General features: G+C 38.9%; 1 protein-coding gene across 1 annotated transcript in view; it reads right to left on the reverse strand.

Annotated features, from left to right (window-relative positions):
- The window catches only part of LOC118333117 (NMDA receptor synaptonuclear signaling and neuronal migration factor), a gene marked incomplete at its 5' end in the record, with an annotated part of 17134 nt that extends 8927 nt beyond the window's left edge, over window positions 1–8207 (reverse strand). The window contains 7 exon segments of the mRNA XM_035668647.1: window positions 36–138; window positions 980–1059; window positions 1249–1319; window positions 1832–1865; window positions 2015–2098; window positions 2480–2610; window positions 8155–8207. Coding sequence (XP_035524540.1) covers window positions 36–138; window positions 980–1059; window positions 1249–1319; window positions 1832–1865; window positions 2015–2098; window positions 2480–2610; window positions 8155–8207 — 556 coding nt within the window.
- Window positions 8208–14454: the final 6247 nt, after the last annotated feature.

Consider the following 14454-nt stretch of genomic DNA (forward strand, 5'->3'; position numbering starts at 1 on the left):
GTGAGTTAATGTCGTTTGCATTAGTGTGTGCATACCTTCTCTCCATTAGGGTTACCCAGGACATAGCATCCCATTATGTGGATGAGGTTGGGTTCCGGGTTGATTTTACTCATGAAGCGACTAAGCCTCCTCCAGAATCTGAACAAAGACAAAGGCGACAGTTACACAGGATCTGATTTGTTTCCTTCTGAATGGAATAAATCTGAAACACACAAGAGCAAAATAAAATGATCCTGTCCTGTTTACATTCATCACAGCAATGAATCAGAGAGAAACACCTCTAACGCACAACACCAAATGGAACTTTTAAAAAGATAAGTGTCACACACTTGTCACTTTTTATCGGTTAGCGGCTGCGATTTTGCACTGAGGCAACTGTTAGAAAAGTAGCAGAGTCTAGCAGAACTGCGGAACAGAAGGTGAGCCTTGTGTTTATATCTCTGAAACAAGTAAACATCACCTATTCAAAGATGGTTCCCGTGGGAGAGATGCATCACTCAGAAAAGTAGTAGATTGTGTTCATAAATGACAAACAAATGCAGATAAAGTATTGAGTCATCCCAGTCGAACCTTTTTGATTTAAATCAAGGCAGAGAGCATTCACAGACATTGCATTAATATTCTGAAAATAGAGTAAAGAGCATTTAGATGACAAATTAGATTCACTGAATGCCTAAAATGAAAAGATGTCTTTGGGAAGTAGCCCGTTTGTTTTTCTCTAGGTTTTTAGGAGAGGCATTTTTAATTGATTGAGACCTTATTCTGTTTATTTGTGGAATAAAAGGCTCAATGAAAATGCAGCTAAGGTATTTTAATGATGCAATATTTTATGAAAAAAAAACAGAACATCCAGAAACTTTGCCATTAATGTCCTGGAACGCATAGTCACGTGCTGATACTTTATAAGACACTGAAAATGTGCACTGTCATAAACCAATATTCATCAGAGATTGGACCCAGTAATCTGGCGTTAACTTACTGGCTCATGTCCTCCTCCTTTTCCACCTTAGCAAAGGTTGCCACTTTATTCTTCAGTAAATACAGGTGACCGGGCCCTCCCTAAGAAACACACACAGGAATCAAACACATTAGTACTATCACAACTGCTAATTGCTTAAATCCCAAAGGAAGGTACTGAACGCAGTGTAGCTGGTTACTCCAATTCCATATGGAGCGTATGAAACACATGACCCCATATATTCCAAATAAATTCTATAGTTTTATACTTTTATTTGTCTCATTCTTCACCTGACAAAAGATGAGCATCCTCCAGAACTTGCTTCCTCTCCTGTAAGCTGTGAGCTTCTTCTCTATTTCCTCTGTAAAGGGAGGGGGAAAAAGGTTGGATTGATGTGAACAGCAGGGACCGAGAACGGAAAGAGAAAAGAATATGCAAAGAGACAAGTAACAATGTACTGAGAGGGAGAAATGTGAACACAAAGGAACTCTCTGGAGGGTGAGTTCAAGTACAGGTGCAATAATAGAGAGCAGAGACACTAATGGAAGATGTAGTTTAATTTGAATTAAACAGTTTGTACTTCACAGCAAATAAAACAGGCCAGTGAAAGATGATAAACTGGAAACCTTGAAATCTAGTGCAAACTATCGTTTGACATCTTTTCAATAAGTGTATGTGAGCTTTATTTAATACAGCGTTCATTATTATCTTAGGAAACTGAAGGGACCATTTCCTGCAAGTTCTTCTGTTATGAGCATCAAAGAATCTTTTTCAGAATGCAGAAATAAATCCTAAAAACAGAAGTTTAAATGTATCTGTGGTTAGAAAGGGTTAAAAAGGCAGATACTAACACAAACAGGAATATTCACTCACCCAAAATATCATCAAAAGTTGCATGTTCATGGTCCTAGGGAAAAATACATTTGTAAAAACAATCATTGTAACATTGTAAACTGATTATATTTACATTGCAATCTGTATTATATGACACCTTTTTTTTTTTAAAGAAACAACTTGTGATGTGTCTGTCTGCACACATGCCAATGCTCAACTCACATAGAGTATGGGGATGATGGAGGGGTCATCCCTGCGGATTATAGTGGGAACGTACTCTGCCTTGGGGACCTTCGAAGAGATCAGCTAAAGGTGAAGTAGGAACAAAAGAGGGAGAGGGAAGGTGGAGGGGTGAGGGAAGGAAAGCGTAGAAGATGGAAGAAAATGGAGCAAAGTCGGGGGATGAGGAAGATAGTTTAGTAGAAATGAGAGGAAAGCTGAAAAGAGCTAACTCTATCACACTCTCATGCCTGCAGGGAATGTACTGTTAATGGTAGACAATACTTTAGTTGCATTTAAGATGCCACACCTGCATATTAAGTAATCTGAGAATAAACTAATTTTCACAAATTCTGTTTACTTATATTGTATGATGTCTCTTATTAACCTGCTTAAACAGGAAATTAGGTAATATAAATTTGCATTTGATTAAATAATTAGCAGATTATTACAATACTGGCATCTTACCATGATTTTAGGAGGTACAAAATCATCTCCTTCACAGGCCTGCCTCTCCATCTCTCTCTCCTCCTCCCAGTCTAAGTTGTCATCAACGCCTCCTTCATCCAGGGTACCACAAGAGGCCTGCAGGTCTCCGCCTGGAAGAGAATATAACACACCGTGAGGAAAAAGACTTGAGATAATAGGGTGTAGGCAGAAGTGTCGGGTGGGAGGCAAAGGTGAAACAGAAAGAGAAAATCTGGGAGTGAAGGACATGTCCAGGAATCGGTGAGTGCGGAGGAGAGGAAAAAAGATGGAATTGTTGATAATGGTGTAAGAAAATGACAGATGGAGCAGGAAAAAAAAGAGACAGCTGGCAGAGGCCGAACAAAAGATGACAGGTAGTGAGTGTTTCCGGAATCGGCTAACAAGGAGAGCTATGAAAACTGCGATCAGAGGGCGGCTGTTCTAAGAAGGGAAGTTTATTCATTTTACACACTAGATATTTTAACATATGCAATATAACATATAACAAAACATATATAAATGTATCAAGCAGATTGTATTGCAATAACATCACTCAAAATACTCAAATACAATGCAAGGGTCGTGTGTATTTTTGTATGGCCAATGCTATTCCACATAAGTTTTGAAGACTTAAAACAGGGGCACTAATTAGCATATTAGCTTGTCACTCAGTTAAACTCTACAGGGCTTCTGTATAACCTTGGATTATGGTACAGGACAGCTGTTGAACTATTTCTCACCTGGAGGGGGATTTCTTAATGTGGTGTCAAACTCATTTGTCCTACAGAGCCAACAGTGATTCTAGTAACCTACTTCAGTGTAAGGAGATTGTTTAGTCTCATTCCCGGGCTGTCAAATACTGATTCTTTGGCAACCCAAAGCGTTGGTATTTTATAACCTGGGAATGAGACTCAGCTCCTTTTCTCCAGAATGACTGACCCCACCTTTAGTGGTTGTTAATGGTATTAGCCACTACACACCTGATTCATATTGAACCACCATAAGTTATACAATGAAAACAATGTATTGGCTCTTAAAGCAGAACCATACTGATGTGTTATGGCTATTATCGGACGTTTTTTCGTGTCAGAAAGCCTGTTATGACATCTTGAGGTTGAACTGAGACTCTGGGGCAGTGTGGACTCTTTCTCATAGTTGTTTTGTTGCCTTAGTTTGCTTTTACCGCTTAATTGACTGAGATAATGAGAGGCAGTTGTTTGTTAGCTCTGAGCTGTCGATATACTTCTTTGATCTATGGCCAGGTGGTGTGATGCAGTTTCTTTTTCTTCACTTGATAATATGTGTTTTTGTTGGTTATAATCCCTGAGCAATTAATATATTGCTGGTATCATTGCTGTTCCTGAGCGTTAACAAACATGATTGGCATGTTTAATGTGAGCTTAAGGCATTTATTACTGCCAAAATGTCCGCTGTCCTGTACAAAATATATTCTCTTCTCCTCCTTGATTCTTTGACTGGACTCATGTCTGTATTTACCGTCAAAGTAAATCGTTAATTTTGCTTATCACAGATATATCGAACAGAAAAGCCAATAAGGGTTTGAGGTAATTCTGAAGCGGTGTCACCATTACTTAGTTTTTTAAACTTCCAAAGATCTATGGTGGTATCAGCCTCAAAGGCTAATAAAGACATCCAATAATACAATGGTAGGTACCCAGGGGGAAATAGCAGTTTGAAGAGGGGAATTGAAGTAGAAAAGTATGAAAAAGAGGAAAAAGACAAACAAGACTGACAATTAATGTCACTCCTCTGGAGAACAATACCTTTCCCTCAGGGAAAAGGAGGAATGAGGCATCAACCACACCATTAGACTGTCATCAACAGTTCATTTATCTGTCATCACACTCTGAAACACAGAAACACTAAGGATGGAGGTGGAGAAAAAACATAAAACCCACAGATATTTCAGACATCAACATAGACGAACGGCACATGCAAACAGTGTGTGTTAATTCACATATTCAAAGCCCTTTAGAAACACTTGGACACCATTCACATGCATCCTCGCGTTTAACGTTTGTACCAGTTTCACACACTCAGACTGAGACGCACACTCCATTTTGGAAGACATACTCACAGAAAGAGAGACCATCACAAAGTTGAAGAAAGACCCACAGTCATAGGGAGACAGATGGACAGGGTCAGAGTCAACAGCAGAGACAGTCAGTTTGTACGTGCGATTGTGTGTTTTATGTGCAAGTGTCCGTGGATGAATGGAGCTGTAAAACCGTGATGACAAAATGTCAGCTTACTTCAGGAGGGAGGTCTTCGGTATAGAATACTGTCATATCATGAGTCCTACTTGGCATGTGTCAGTTTGTACAGGTTGCAGGAAGTGGCGTTAACTTTAAACCCCTGATAAAAACCATCACGTAGTGGAGACAAGTACAATATTTAATTCTGACACAGAATGTTGTTGAATAGGTAGGACAGCTCCCCAAATGAAAATACACAAATAATAAAGTACAAGTACGTACAAACCTACTACGCTTTTGCAGCTGGCAGTATTTGTCACCCCCTTCATTTTTCTCTACGCTTTGTATCTTTGTTAGAACCCTGTTCTTTGATGTTGCAGTTTGTGTTTGTTCCGCCGACATGATAATATGTTTTTAAATACCTATTTGTATGGTTTTATACATATCTTTTGACTGGTTGTCCTTCATTTAATGCTACGGATGATTTGGCCTTATTCTAGCTGTGCTGGAAGTTGGCTCATATATCAAGGTACTGATTACCAGACCTTTTTATGGCTGGCAAATACTAAGCACTGAGTGGCTTTCAACTCAATGTGAGCCACCTTTGTGAGCAAATTAATTAATGACAAAAGTACAGAGTGAGTAGGAAGCAACTTCGAGCTATAATCAATCTGCCAGTTGAGATGTGAGGGAACAAAGGGTCAGATGGTAATTTATGAAAAACAAAATATGTTAGCTATTTGTGCATATTATAAACACTTACACAGAGAACACTTAAACACTTACTGAGTAGGATCTTTAAAAGGATATGTTTGTATCTGGTAGTTAGGGTTAGGGTTTAATTTCCAGTTTTGTCTGGAGACAAATGTCAGTTGATTGCATTGGGAAGTATTTTGACATTTAGAAGGCGATTTCTTACAGGTCCAGGTCATTCTTTTTTTTTTCTTTTCCTTTTTCTTCTTTCAGTTTAAGAGTGCATGCTAGGATTACAAACTGACAACTTTCCAAGCAAAAAAAACCTACCGCTTGCTCACATTGACTAATAAAATTCCTCTTGGAGGCTTAAAACCTCTAATACTCTCACGAGAATGTCCTTGTATGCTCTCAAAACTTGTTCTCATGAATCTGTCCCTGTATGCTCTTCATTCCCATGCAAACTGTTATGTGCCAACTCAACACTCACACACATTTTGCCACACAAATACATACATTAATGAACGTACAGCCCTTTTCTGTTTTTAATTGACCCATTTTTGGCTTCTCACTGCAGTTGTAAGAAACCGTTTGTGTCAGCATCTCCGTGTGTGTGTGTGTGTGTGTGTGTGTGTGTGTGTGTGTGTGTGTATGTGTATGCATGTATGTGCATAAATAGTACGTGTGGTGTGCTGGTGTTGTGTGTGTGTGTGTATGTGTGTGTGTGTGTGTGTATGTGTGTGCATGTATGTGCATAAATCTGTGTTAACTCACTGTCTCTGGGTTCATGAGGAGAGTCAGTCTTGACAGGGGTGGGGTCACTCCAGGAACGGCTGAAACTCTTCGATCTACGCTCAGCGAATGCTAGTGCAGGCGGGGAGAGATAGTCACACACACACGCACATCACACACACACACACACACACACTAACAAGCCCCAAACTGGCTGCTTCCTCTATACACTCACCACCGAGAACACACAAGTGCAAAGGCGGATGCAGCTACGGGTTCACAAATATAGTGTACATACAATGCCGTCGCTCCTCTGCACAAACAAACTGCCAAACAAACATAAAGTATTCTAACAATCATAACACTGTAAAGGATCCTGGAGTATCACTATCATACGTGGATACGAAAATAAAAGGACTGTTCTTGTTTCACAGATTTACTGAGCAACGACCCATTGATTAAATCAGCTCTGCTTTAAACAGTAATCACTGCGCTCTTAGAATATTTTTAGACTACTTGAAAGTGTTTGACACGGTTAATCAACAGTGTCCCTCAAGGCGGCATATGTTTTTGGCCTTTGTAGTTTCTAAGCTGATGGATCCTCACTTATGTTCCTTTTTGCTGCTCATACCAACTTGTTATCAAGTACAAATGTCTTTTCATTAGTGAAAACATTCATAAGGTCAGAATCTTTTTTTATGTGTTTTTCTTGTGATCAAAAAGACATTTTTACATTACAAGGTTTCCTTTTAGAAATACATTTGTTTAATGCTATCAAACGGCTATTTCATGTTTCAAACATCACAAATACTGATTAGAACTGGAGCTTTCATTTTTATAGTCAGAACCGATTGATAGGGTCTAATGGGTCTCCCTCAGGCTTGATTGGGTCTGGTTTCATTTAATTTATTCTATTTGGCTTAATCAACATTAAGCCTTGCCACCAGCTTCTGTGACCATGAGGTAAATGTCCTCTACAGCTATGCCTAAGATCTGAGAAGAAATTGTCTGAAGAAGAAATTAGCTGCAGGAGAACTAGTTCCTCCTCACAACAGGGGGAAGTCTGAGGTGTGTTACAACTTTGACATTTCTGTCAGCAGCAACAAGATTTTGGAACGTTTGTCTCCACAATGAAAGGTGAGAAATGTGGGTTTTATTTGTTTGTTTGTTTTTAAATCCCAAATTATTCCTTTTTCCAAATATTTAACTGACACCTGATAACCATAAACCACTTTTACACATTTCCATTCTGACACTACTGGACCAGAGAGAAATTGCACAAATGTATGATTTTCACAGCAAAAGGCCAAGCACTTTTTTGCACCAATTGCCCATAATTCAGTTGGAAATACCTATTCCTGTTTGGTCATCTGAACTTAAAAAAGAAAGACTGAAATGAGGTGAGAAGTCAGAAACTATGGTTTTGATCTTTCTAAGCTACCTGTCACATGAGTGGGACATAGATTAACTAGTTTAGCTTGCTTCCTTCACCATTTTCTTTCCATTCAAAAGGTCAAAACAAGCTAATAGATTTCACACCAGTCACATCACAAAATGACACTCACATTGCCCCCACATCCAATCCAGAACAAGGAATCAGTTTTTATTTTTCTATCAGTGTTTTATAGACTTGCAGTGACACTCACACAGACGCACACCATTTAACAATCATCACGTTTTCCATAAATTATATGATTAAGTGTCTTTGTCTTCAAACTTCACAACCAACCAAACAACCCCCCCACCAAACATTCAAAGCAATGCAACAGGAAGAGGCCACCTCCATCTTAACACACTCATACATACACACATGCACAGACTCCTGTCTCTGGCATATCAAACACACACCGATGCACATATAATCCTCAAGGAAATGCAATAGAGCGTTACAAAATCCCAGCAAAGCAGCGGTTAGAGCCACACACATGCAAAAACACGCTGGAAAACAGAGAAAAAACCGGGATGATGGCGGGGTGAACAACATCACAGTCAATTTGAGCAAACATATCAACCACACACACATCTCTGACTCACTCTGTGCTTTAATCCTTCTGCTGCCCACCATCCGAAGATGCTTCCGGAAGTTCCTGTGGGTAGAGAAATCAAAGCAGAGGAGGGATAACAGCGGACAGAGGAAGAAGCAAAACGTAAAAAGAAAAGAAAGAAGAAAGAGGGAGGGGTGGGCAGGAAATAAAGCAAAGGCAAGACAAAAAGAGGAGACTTTAGTGTCAGGCTCCTATTTCTACTAAAAGAGGTAAAAAGGAGATAATTATACGTAAATACACACATTTCCTTGTCAATGTGAATGGAACACACTTCCACAGAGGAACATGTGGGTGTAATGTTCCACATTGCCAGAGTACCTCTTTTCATCCTTTACAGTGTAGTTTATGAGACACAGGAGATTCATTCATGTAACAACAGCCAAAAGGGAAACCCTAATTTAGTATTTTGTAGGTTTTGATGCATATGCTCTTAGCAGAGCCACCACAGAGGCAATGATGGTGCATCAGAGGGAGTTCATTCTGTCAAACTTGATCCCTTGATCCTTCATCATCTAAAAAACCTATCAACAAAATTGAGTCTCATTGTAACAGGTGCTTTTTGTTGTTCTGTGCTGCTGTCAGTTGCTCCAACGATTAACTTCAACCGTGGAAAACAACAGAAAGCAAAAGCAACAAGCTGCATGAAATCAATTCACTTTAATTCATCCATTATTATTATCCATTAAATCCTGTCTGCATGCGGCTGATGGTGAGCCATTCCTACATATCCCTTGCTAGCTTGGTAGTCCATGTGCTTCCTGGCCTGCATTCCTCCTTTACGTTAGTATGTGGTTTTGATTTTTATTAGATGAAGAATTACTTTTGATTACAATGCAAGAAATCATGGACTGCAGGCTTGATCACTTATAAGCTAGCAAGTAATGCCAGCTGAGATAATTACTCCACTATTCTTTAATATCCACACTGTGGAGGTCAGACAGAAGCCAGTCGCTTTTGTTATTTTTCTTTCTTCTCAAAGCCTGTGTCATAACCAATGTCACACTAACGCTTTAAGACTGAACTTCCATATTTACATACGCCACCTTAATCTGATGGAAGGTCTGACTTTTCCATCATTGGTTTAAAAGAACCTGGATGCACTAAGCAGGCTTTTCTTATCTTCATTATTCAAATGAAGTCATAAAGAATCAGGACTACTGTATCTCACTGAGGCTAATCACGCACTAATGATGCCCTACGACGAAAAATATTTCAGTCGAGATCATTATTCATCAGGAGACTCACAGGTGCAGAACTGTGGCGTCAGCCTGATGGAGCAAGATTGTAATTGTCATAGCTATGTGCTAAAGTGAGCAGTGTTTTGCTCGCGTTGTGTAATTATACAAACGTATTCCCCTGGAATGTATGCAGGCAAATGTGTATACACTTAAAATAGTGATGGCAGTATTGATTTATATTATTTAATTACAGAAACCTAGATTTTTGGAAACATGGTTTTCATCACACTTGGTCTGTTCACTCATTCCTATTGCTTCCCACTATCTAATGACAGAACACATCAAACTATAAAAGAAAATACTGTTATAGCTGACGAGGTCCAAACATATTGACGTAGTTTCTCTTTTTTTTTCAATTTGCAGGGTCTTGCTACTTGCATTAGTAGACAAGGGTTTTCATGTCTCCTAGCAACATTAAACTTCATCTGTGTTTTCTATAAGTAATTAAATATAAAGGCTGTGCATTACCATGTTCCACTTGAAATCCATTTAGTGTTTTAAATAACAACAAAGGAATGGGATTTGTATAGTATTTTCCCTGTGAATTTCTGCCTGATCCTGACATGATGTTCTATGCAAGAGCCCCAGATAAACATCCTTTTATCTCTCTGCCTCCCTCCCATGTCGCGTCTACACACAGTTTCAGTACACCGAGCTACCAGTCAACACTCATGATTAATGATCTCTGCATGTAGTTTGTGAGTGTGTGTATGTGTGAGTGGGTCCATGTTTATCTGGTGGTGGAGAAGCACATAAAAATAGAAGCAACATAAAAGGGGGGGAAAAGTCTTTGGAGCCTCTTTGTCCTTCGTTTACCTCAATACAAAATGTCAACAACAGTTAACGCGCAATATCGAACAATGAATTTCACAGTTTATTTAAGAGCTAAACAATCTGCATCATGCCGGAACATGGTCTAATAAGGAGCAAATGTAATATTAACACACTAATACACAGAGTCAGACAGACATCTTTTCACCCAGATTGTCCTGTGCCTAAACCTCAGCTGCCCACAAAGGGAGAGGTGTGGAGAAGGATAATGAGATTTAGACAGAAAGAAAAGAAATGTGAGAGAAACCATGTCCGCCTCCACTTCCAAATAAAGATTGTCTATCTGTCTGCTCCCCCTGGCCCCCTTCTTCATATCTTTTTTTAAACTCTCGATTACTCTTTTTATAACTCGTTTCCATCTGTTTTCCCATTTATATATTCTATATTTTGTCCTATCATTTTTTACTACTGTTCAATCTGCTAATTACTGCTGTTGGCGCATCAATATAACTCAATTTGAAATAAGTGAAATATCACAAAATAGGGATTCATAATTTAAAAGTAATGTTTAGAGCCTGTCTTTTTAATATTTATTATAATCTTTATTTGAATAGGAAAAAACATTGTAATCACACCTGCAGGATTTTTACACAAATAGTACTTATAAGCATCCTTAGCGTCTCTTTCTTCTTCTCTTTTAATGATGTGGGAACTTTCTCTCAGTCTTCCATCTTTTCTTAATAATGTCTTTTACTATTACTTCTTGCCTCAGGTTTTGTCTGCTTTGAGAATGTACATGTAGTACTCAAAACCTTCGTAATAATATCTCTTTCCTGGTAAAGAAGGCACTGAGTTTTGCGTTTAAATATAGGCGATCTGTATGGGCAGCAACAGCTAAAATGTCTGATCATTTAGTTAGGTAAAAGTAGTAATACTCCATTATGAGTGAAAGTCTTGCAGGATTTTACTTAAGCACAAGTACATAGGTATTAGCAATAGAAATATACTTACTAACTAAAGTAAAAGTAATCTGTATGCACAATAATATGTATTATTGGATTCTGATTATTTATTTTATTTTAATCTATAATAATACATTAATCATTCAGTTGAGTATATTTCATAATAATCTTAATCTACAAAGTAACTAGTAACTAAAGCACAATATTTGCTTCTGACGTACAGTGGGATGAAGGTATAAAGTAGTATAAAATGGAAACACTCAAATAAATGTGCCTCACAATTGTACTTAAAAGAAAAAAACCAGATTCACTATTAGAGATAGTAATACAAAATAAAAAGTAATGTGAGCACCTCATATTAAGGTGTACAGGGGAGAATATTATTTTTTATGATGAAAGGCACTTCTCAGATCAGGTGATGATTAAGAGCAACACTGAAATGGCTCTTTTACTTTTTCTTTGTGCACTGATGTTGTTTTTACCGTAGCTGAGAACTGTCTTGTATTTGGGGATGAGGATCATCCTCTGTTTTCACTGGTACTTGACAGAAGCGCTGCCTGCAAACTCTTACTGAATGAAAATAATCTGCTCTGCTCTGCTTTGTGGCTTAGACCATGTATGTACTAATACATATACATTTAAAATGTTGTTTATGTGTTAAGATTTTTCAGTCACACTGGTGTTTTTATTACTTCCTTAAAGTTGGCCATTAAAATAAAAGATTAATACAAATAAAAAAATACAAAAATGCTTCAATCTGGAGCCATTTTCAATTCATTTCAAGTGTTGTTTTGCTATCAGAAGGGAATCTCATAAATGTCCACACTAGAACACAAGAACTGCGTTTTCTAAGTTATTGACTATGAGCTGGCTTTCCTGTTTGATCTGATTTTGGTGATCAAACACCCTGGTTGTAGAGGGTAGATGACAAAATTGGAACAAAAATGAACATGCGTTCATCATTCCACTTCCTTAGGCTGGACATGGCCTCTGATAAAATATAAACAGGTGGATGGACGATTTTTTTCCTAAGTGGATTTTAGTGCAAGAGGGCAAAGTGTTCTCAAAAGTTTGTTCTGCAGTTATTTTTCCTCAAGTTCAAATCACTCATTTTGATGAAATAACACACAACGTTAATGTGCTGACACTGCAGATGGATGACACTGAGATGTCAAAGGAATTGAGATGTACTGCATGGTGTCACATTCACCATCTGCCCTTGTGTGACAGAGCATCTGGGCCTGAGTGGGACGGTTTCTGAACTTGTTACTGATGTCATTACTCCTGCAAGTGTTACAGGATCTCACTCCCTGTTTCCACTGTTTCTCCAAATGTTATTTTTCCTAATATCCTAATAGGGAAACACAAATTGACTCTGTTTTGTGAGGGTAATACCAAAATATCTGGGACAGACATCTGCAGTAACTTAAAAACTTGTATTGTTGAAGTACTGTAGTTGCCAAGGAATGACTCTAATATCACATTTTGAATCGCAACTTTCAAAACCTTTAACAAAACCATTCTTAGGAGTTTTTTTTTTTAATTAGGTGCAAGTTTGCAACCAATACAGTGGCTGAGTAAAAGCTACAATATGAGCAGATTTATCCTGTTTTAGGGCTGCTGCTTAGAGGTAGAGCGGTTCGTTCCTTAATAGGAAGACTGGCGGTTCGATCCCTAGCTCACTCCAGCCAGCATGAGTTCAGATACTGAACCACCGATGGCTCCTGAAGGCTGTGCCATAGGTGTGTGTGAGAATAAGCATTAGTTACCCTTTCTGCTGCAACTGGCGTGGCAGCCTCTCGCCATCAGTGTTTTAATGTTGAATGTTAAAGTCAGAAGACGCAAGGCACAATATAAATGTAGTCCAATTACCATTTATCTGAACTTTTCAGTTTTGTCTAAAAATAAAAATCAGATCACTGTAGTTGGCAGTACAAATGTGGCCTAGAATTTGGGGCGCTGAAGCCTGGCATCAAGTAAGGAGATTCTTTTGAAAGCTGCTGACGTCCTCACAACTTCAAGTGCCCCGCTGTGACTCTTTGGCTTAGTAAAATTAGATATGGCTGTAAATAAGTGACAACGGAGCAAGAAACAAGTGCAAACGGTCCTCTAGGAAAGCACACCTTCGCAGGGGACGCTTCGTACCTCTGGATGACTTCTGCTGAATTCTGCTCCCTCTCTCTCCTTTTTCTCTGCACAAATCCCCGGAAAGCCCTGCCAGGACGTGGCACAGTATTAAAGGGATGAGAGAAGGCGAATGCTGGCGTAGTGAGGGGTAGGACAGAGCAGGGAGGCTGATGCCAGGGCTTTTAGCTGCAGGGTTTATTTGACTGTGAAGGGGAGGCTGTTGTAGGTAGGCAGCAGCTAGCTTTGACATTAAAGACCAAAAAGTGAAATCAAATCACAAGCTCAAATCTTATTTTCTATTCATCCCTGCAACAAATGTGCCACCCTACATGTAATATAATCCATCTTCCAACAGAGACTCTAAACGTATGACCTTCAGTCCACTTGAGATGCAATTCTTTTTTTTAAATAGTTTATTTTGGGGAAATTTTATTATTCTCGATACTTTCCCAGAATCCCAGAATCAGACATGGATATCTGTGGAGCTCCACAAAAAAAAGTGCAAATTCTCCAATGTGGTGGGTTTCATGCATATATATGTATGTTAAAGTTGTAATCCCCTAGCTAGATGTCGACAGCAAAGATGGCAAAGTTGTTGAGGAAGCCTGCCATTCATTTCAATCAGCCAATGTGAAACTTACTAGCGAGAGTGTTCCCATTCGGCTCAAGCTGGACTTTTACGTGTTAAAGAACAAACGTGGTGTGAAATGCATCACTGTCAATGTGTGATTGTGTCTTCAACAGGCTTAATTGGCGTTAACCAGGAAAGGTGCGACCCAACAATTCTGTGAAGCTGATTAACATTTGTCCATAGAGATAGAACCTCTCCAACATGCTGGAAATAATTGTTTGTGTGTTTGTGGGTGCTTTGACTCTGGGGAAGTAGTGGAAGCTTGAAAAATTCCCCCAAGAACAAAAGGTCTTTTTAGTGGCATTATGCCGTGTTTTTTTTCAGTCAACAACTCCCATACAAAGACCAAAACTGACAATGACAACTAATCCTTCTCTCAATACTTTTTTTAAACATTACTAAATAAATAGTGTACACCAGGATGGTGTTTGTTTGTTTGGGGTGGCAGTAGCTCAGTCTGTAGGGACTTGGTTTGGGAACCGGAGGGTTGCCGGTTCAAGTCCCACAGACCACAAAATATGGAGTGTGGATTGGTAGCTAGTTTCACCTCCTGTGCACTG

The sequence above is a fragment of the Morone saxatilis genome, unplaced genomic scaffold, assembly GCF_004916995.1.
Source record: "Morone saxatilis isolate NCDOM2014 unplaced genomic scaffold, NCSU_SB_2.0 Contig21, whole genome shotgun sequence".
NCBI lineage: Eukaryota > Metazoa > Chordata > Actinopteri > Moronidae > Morone > Morone saxatilis.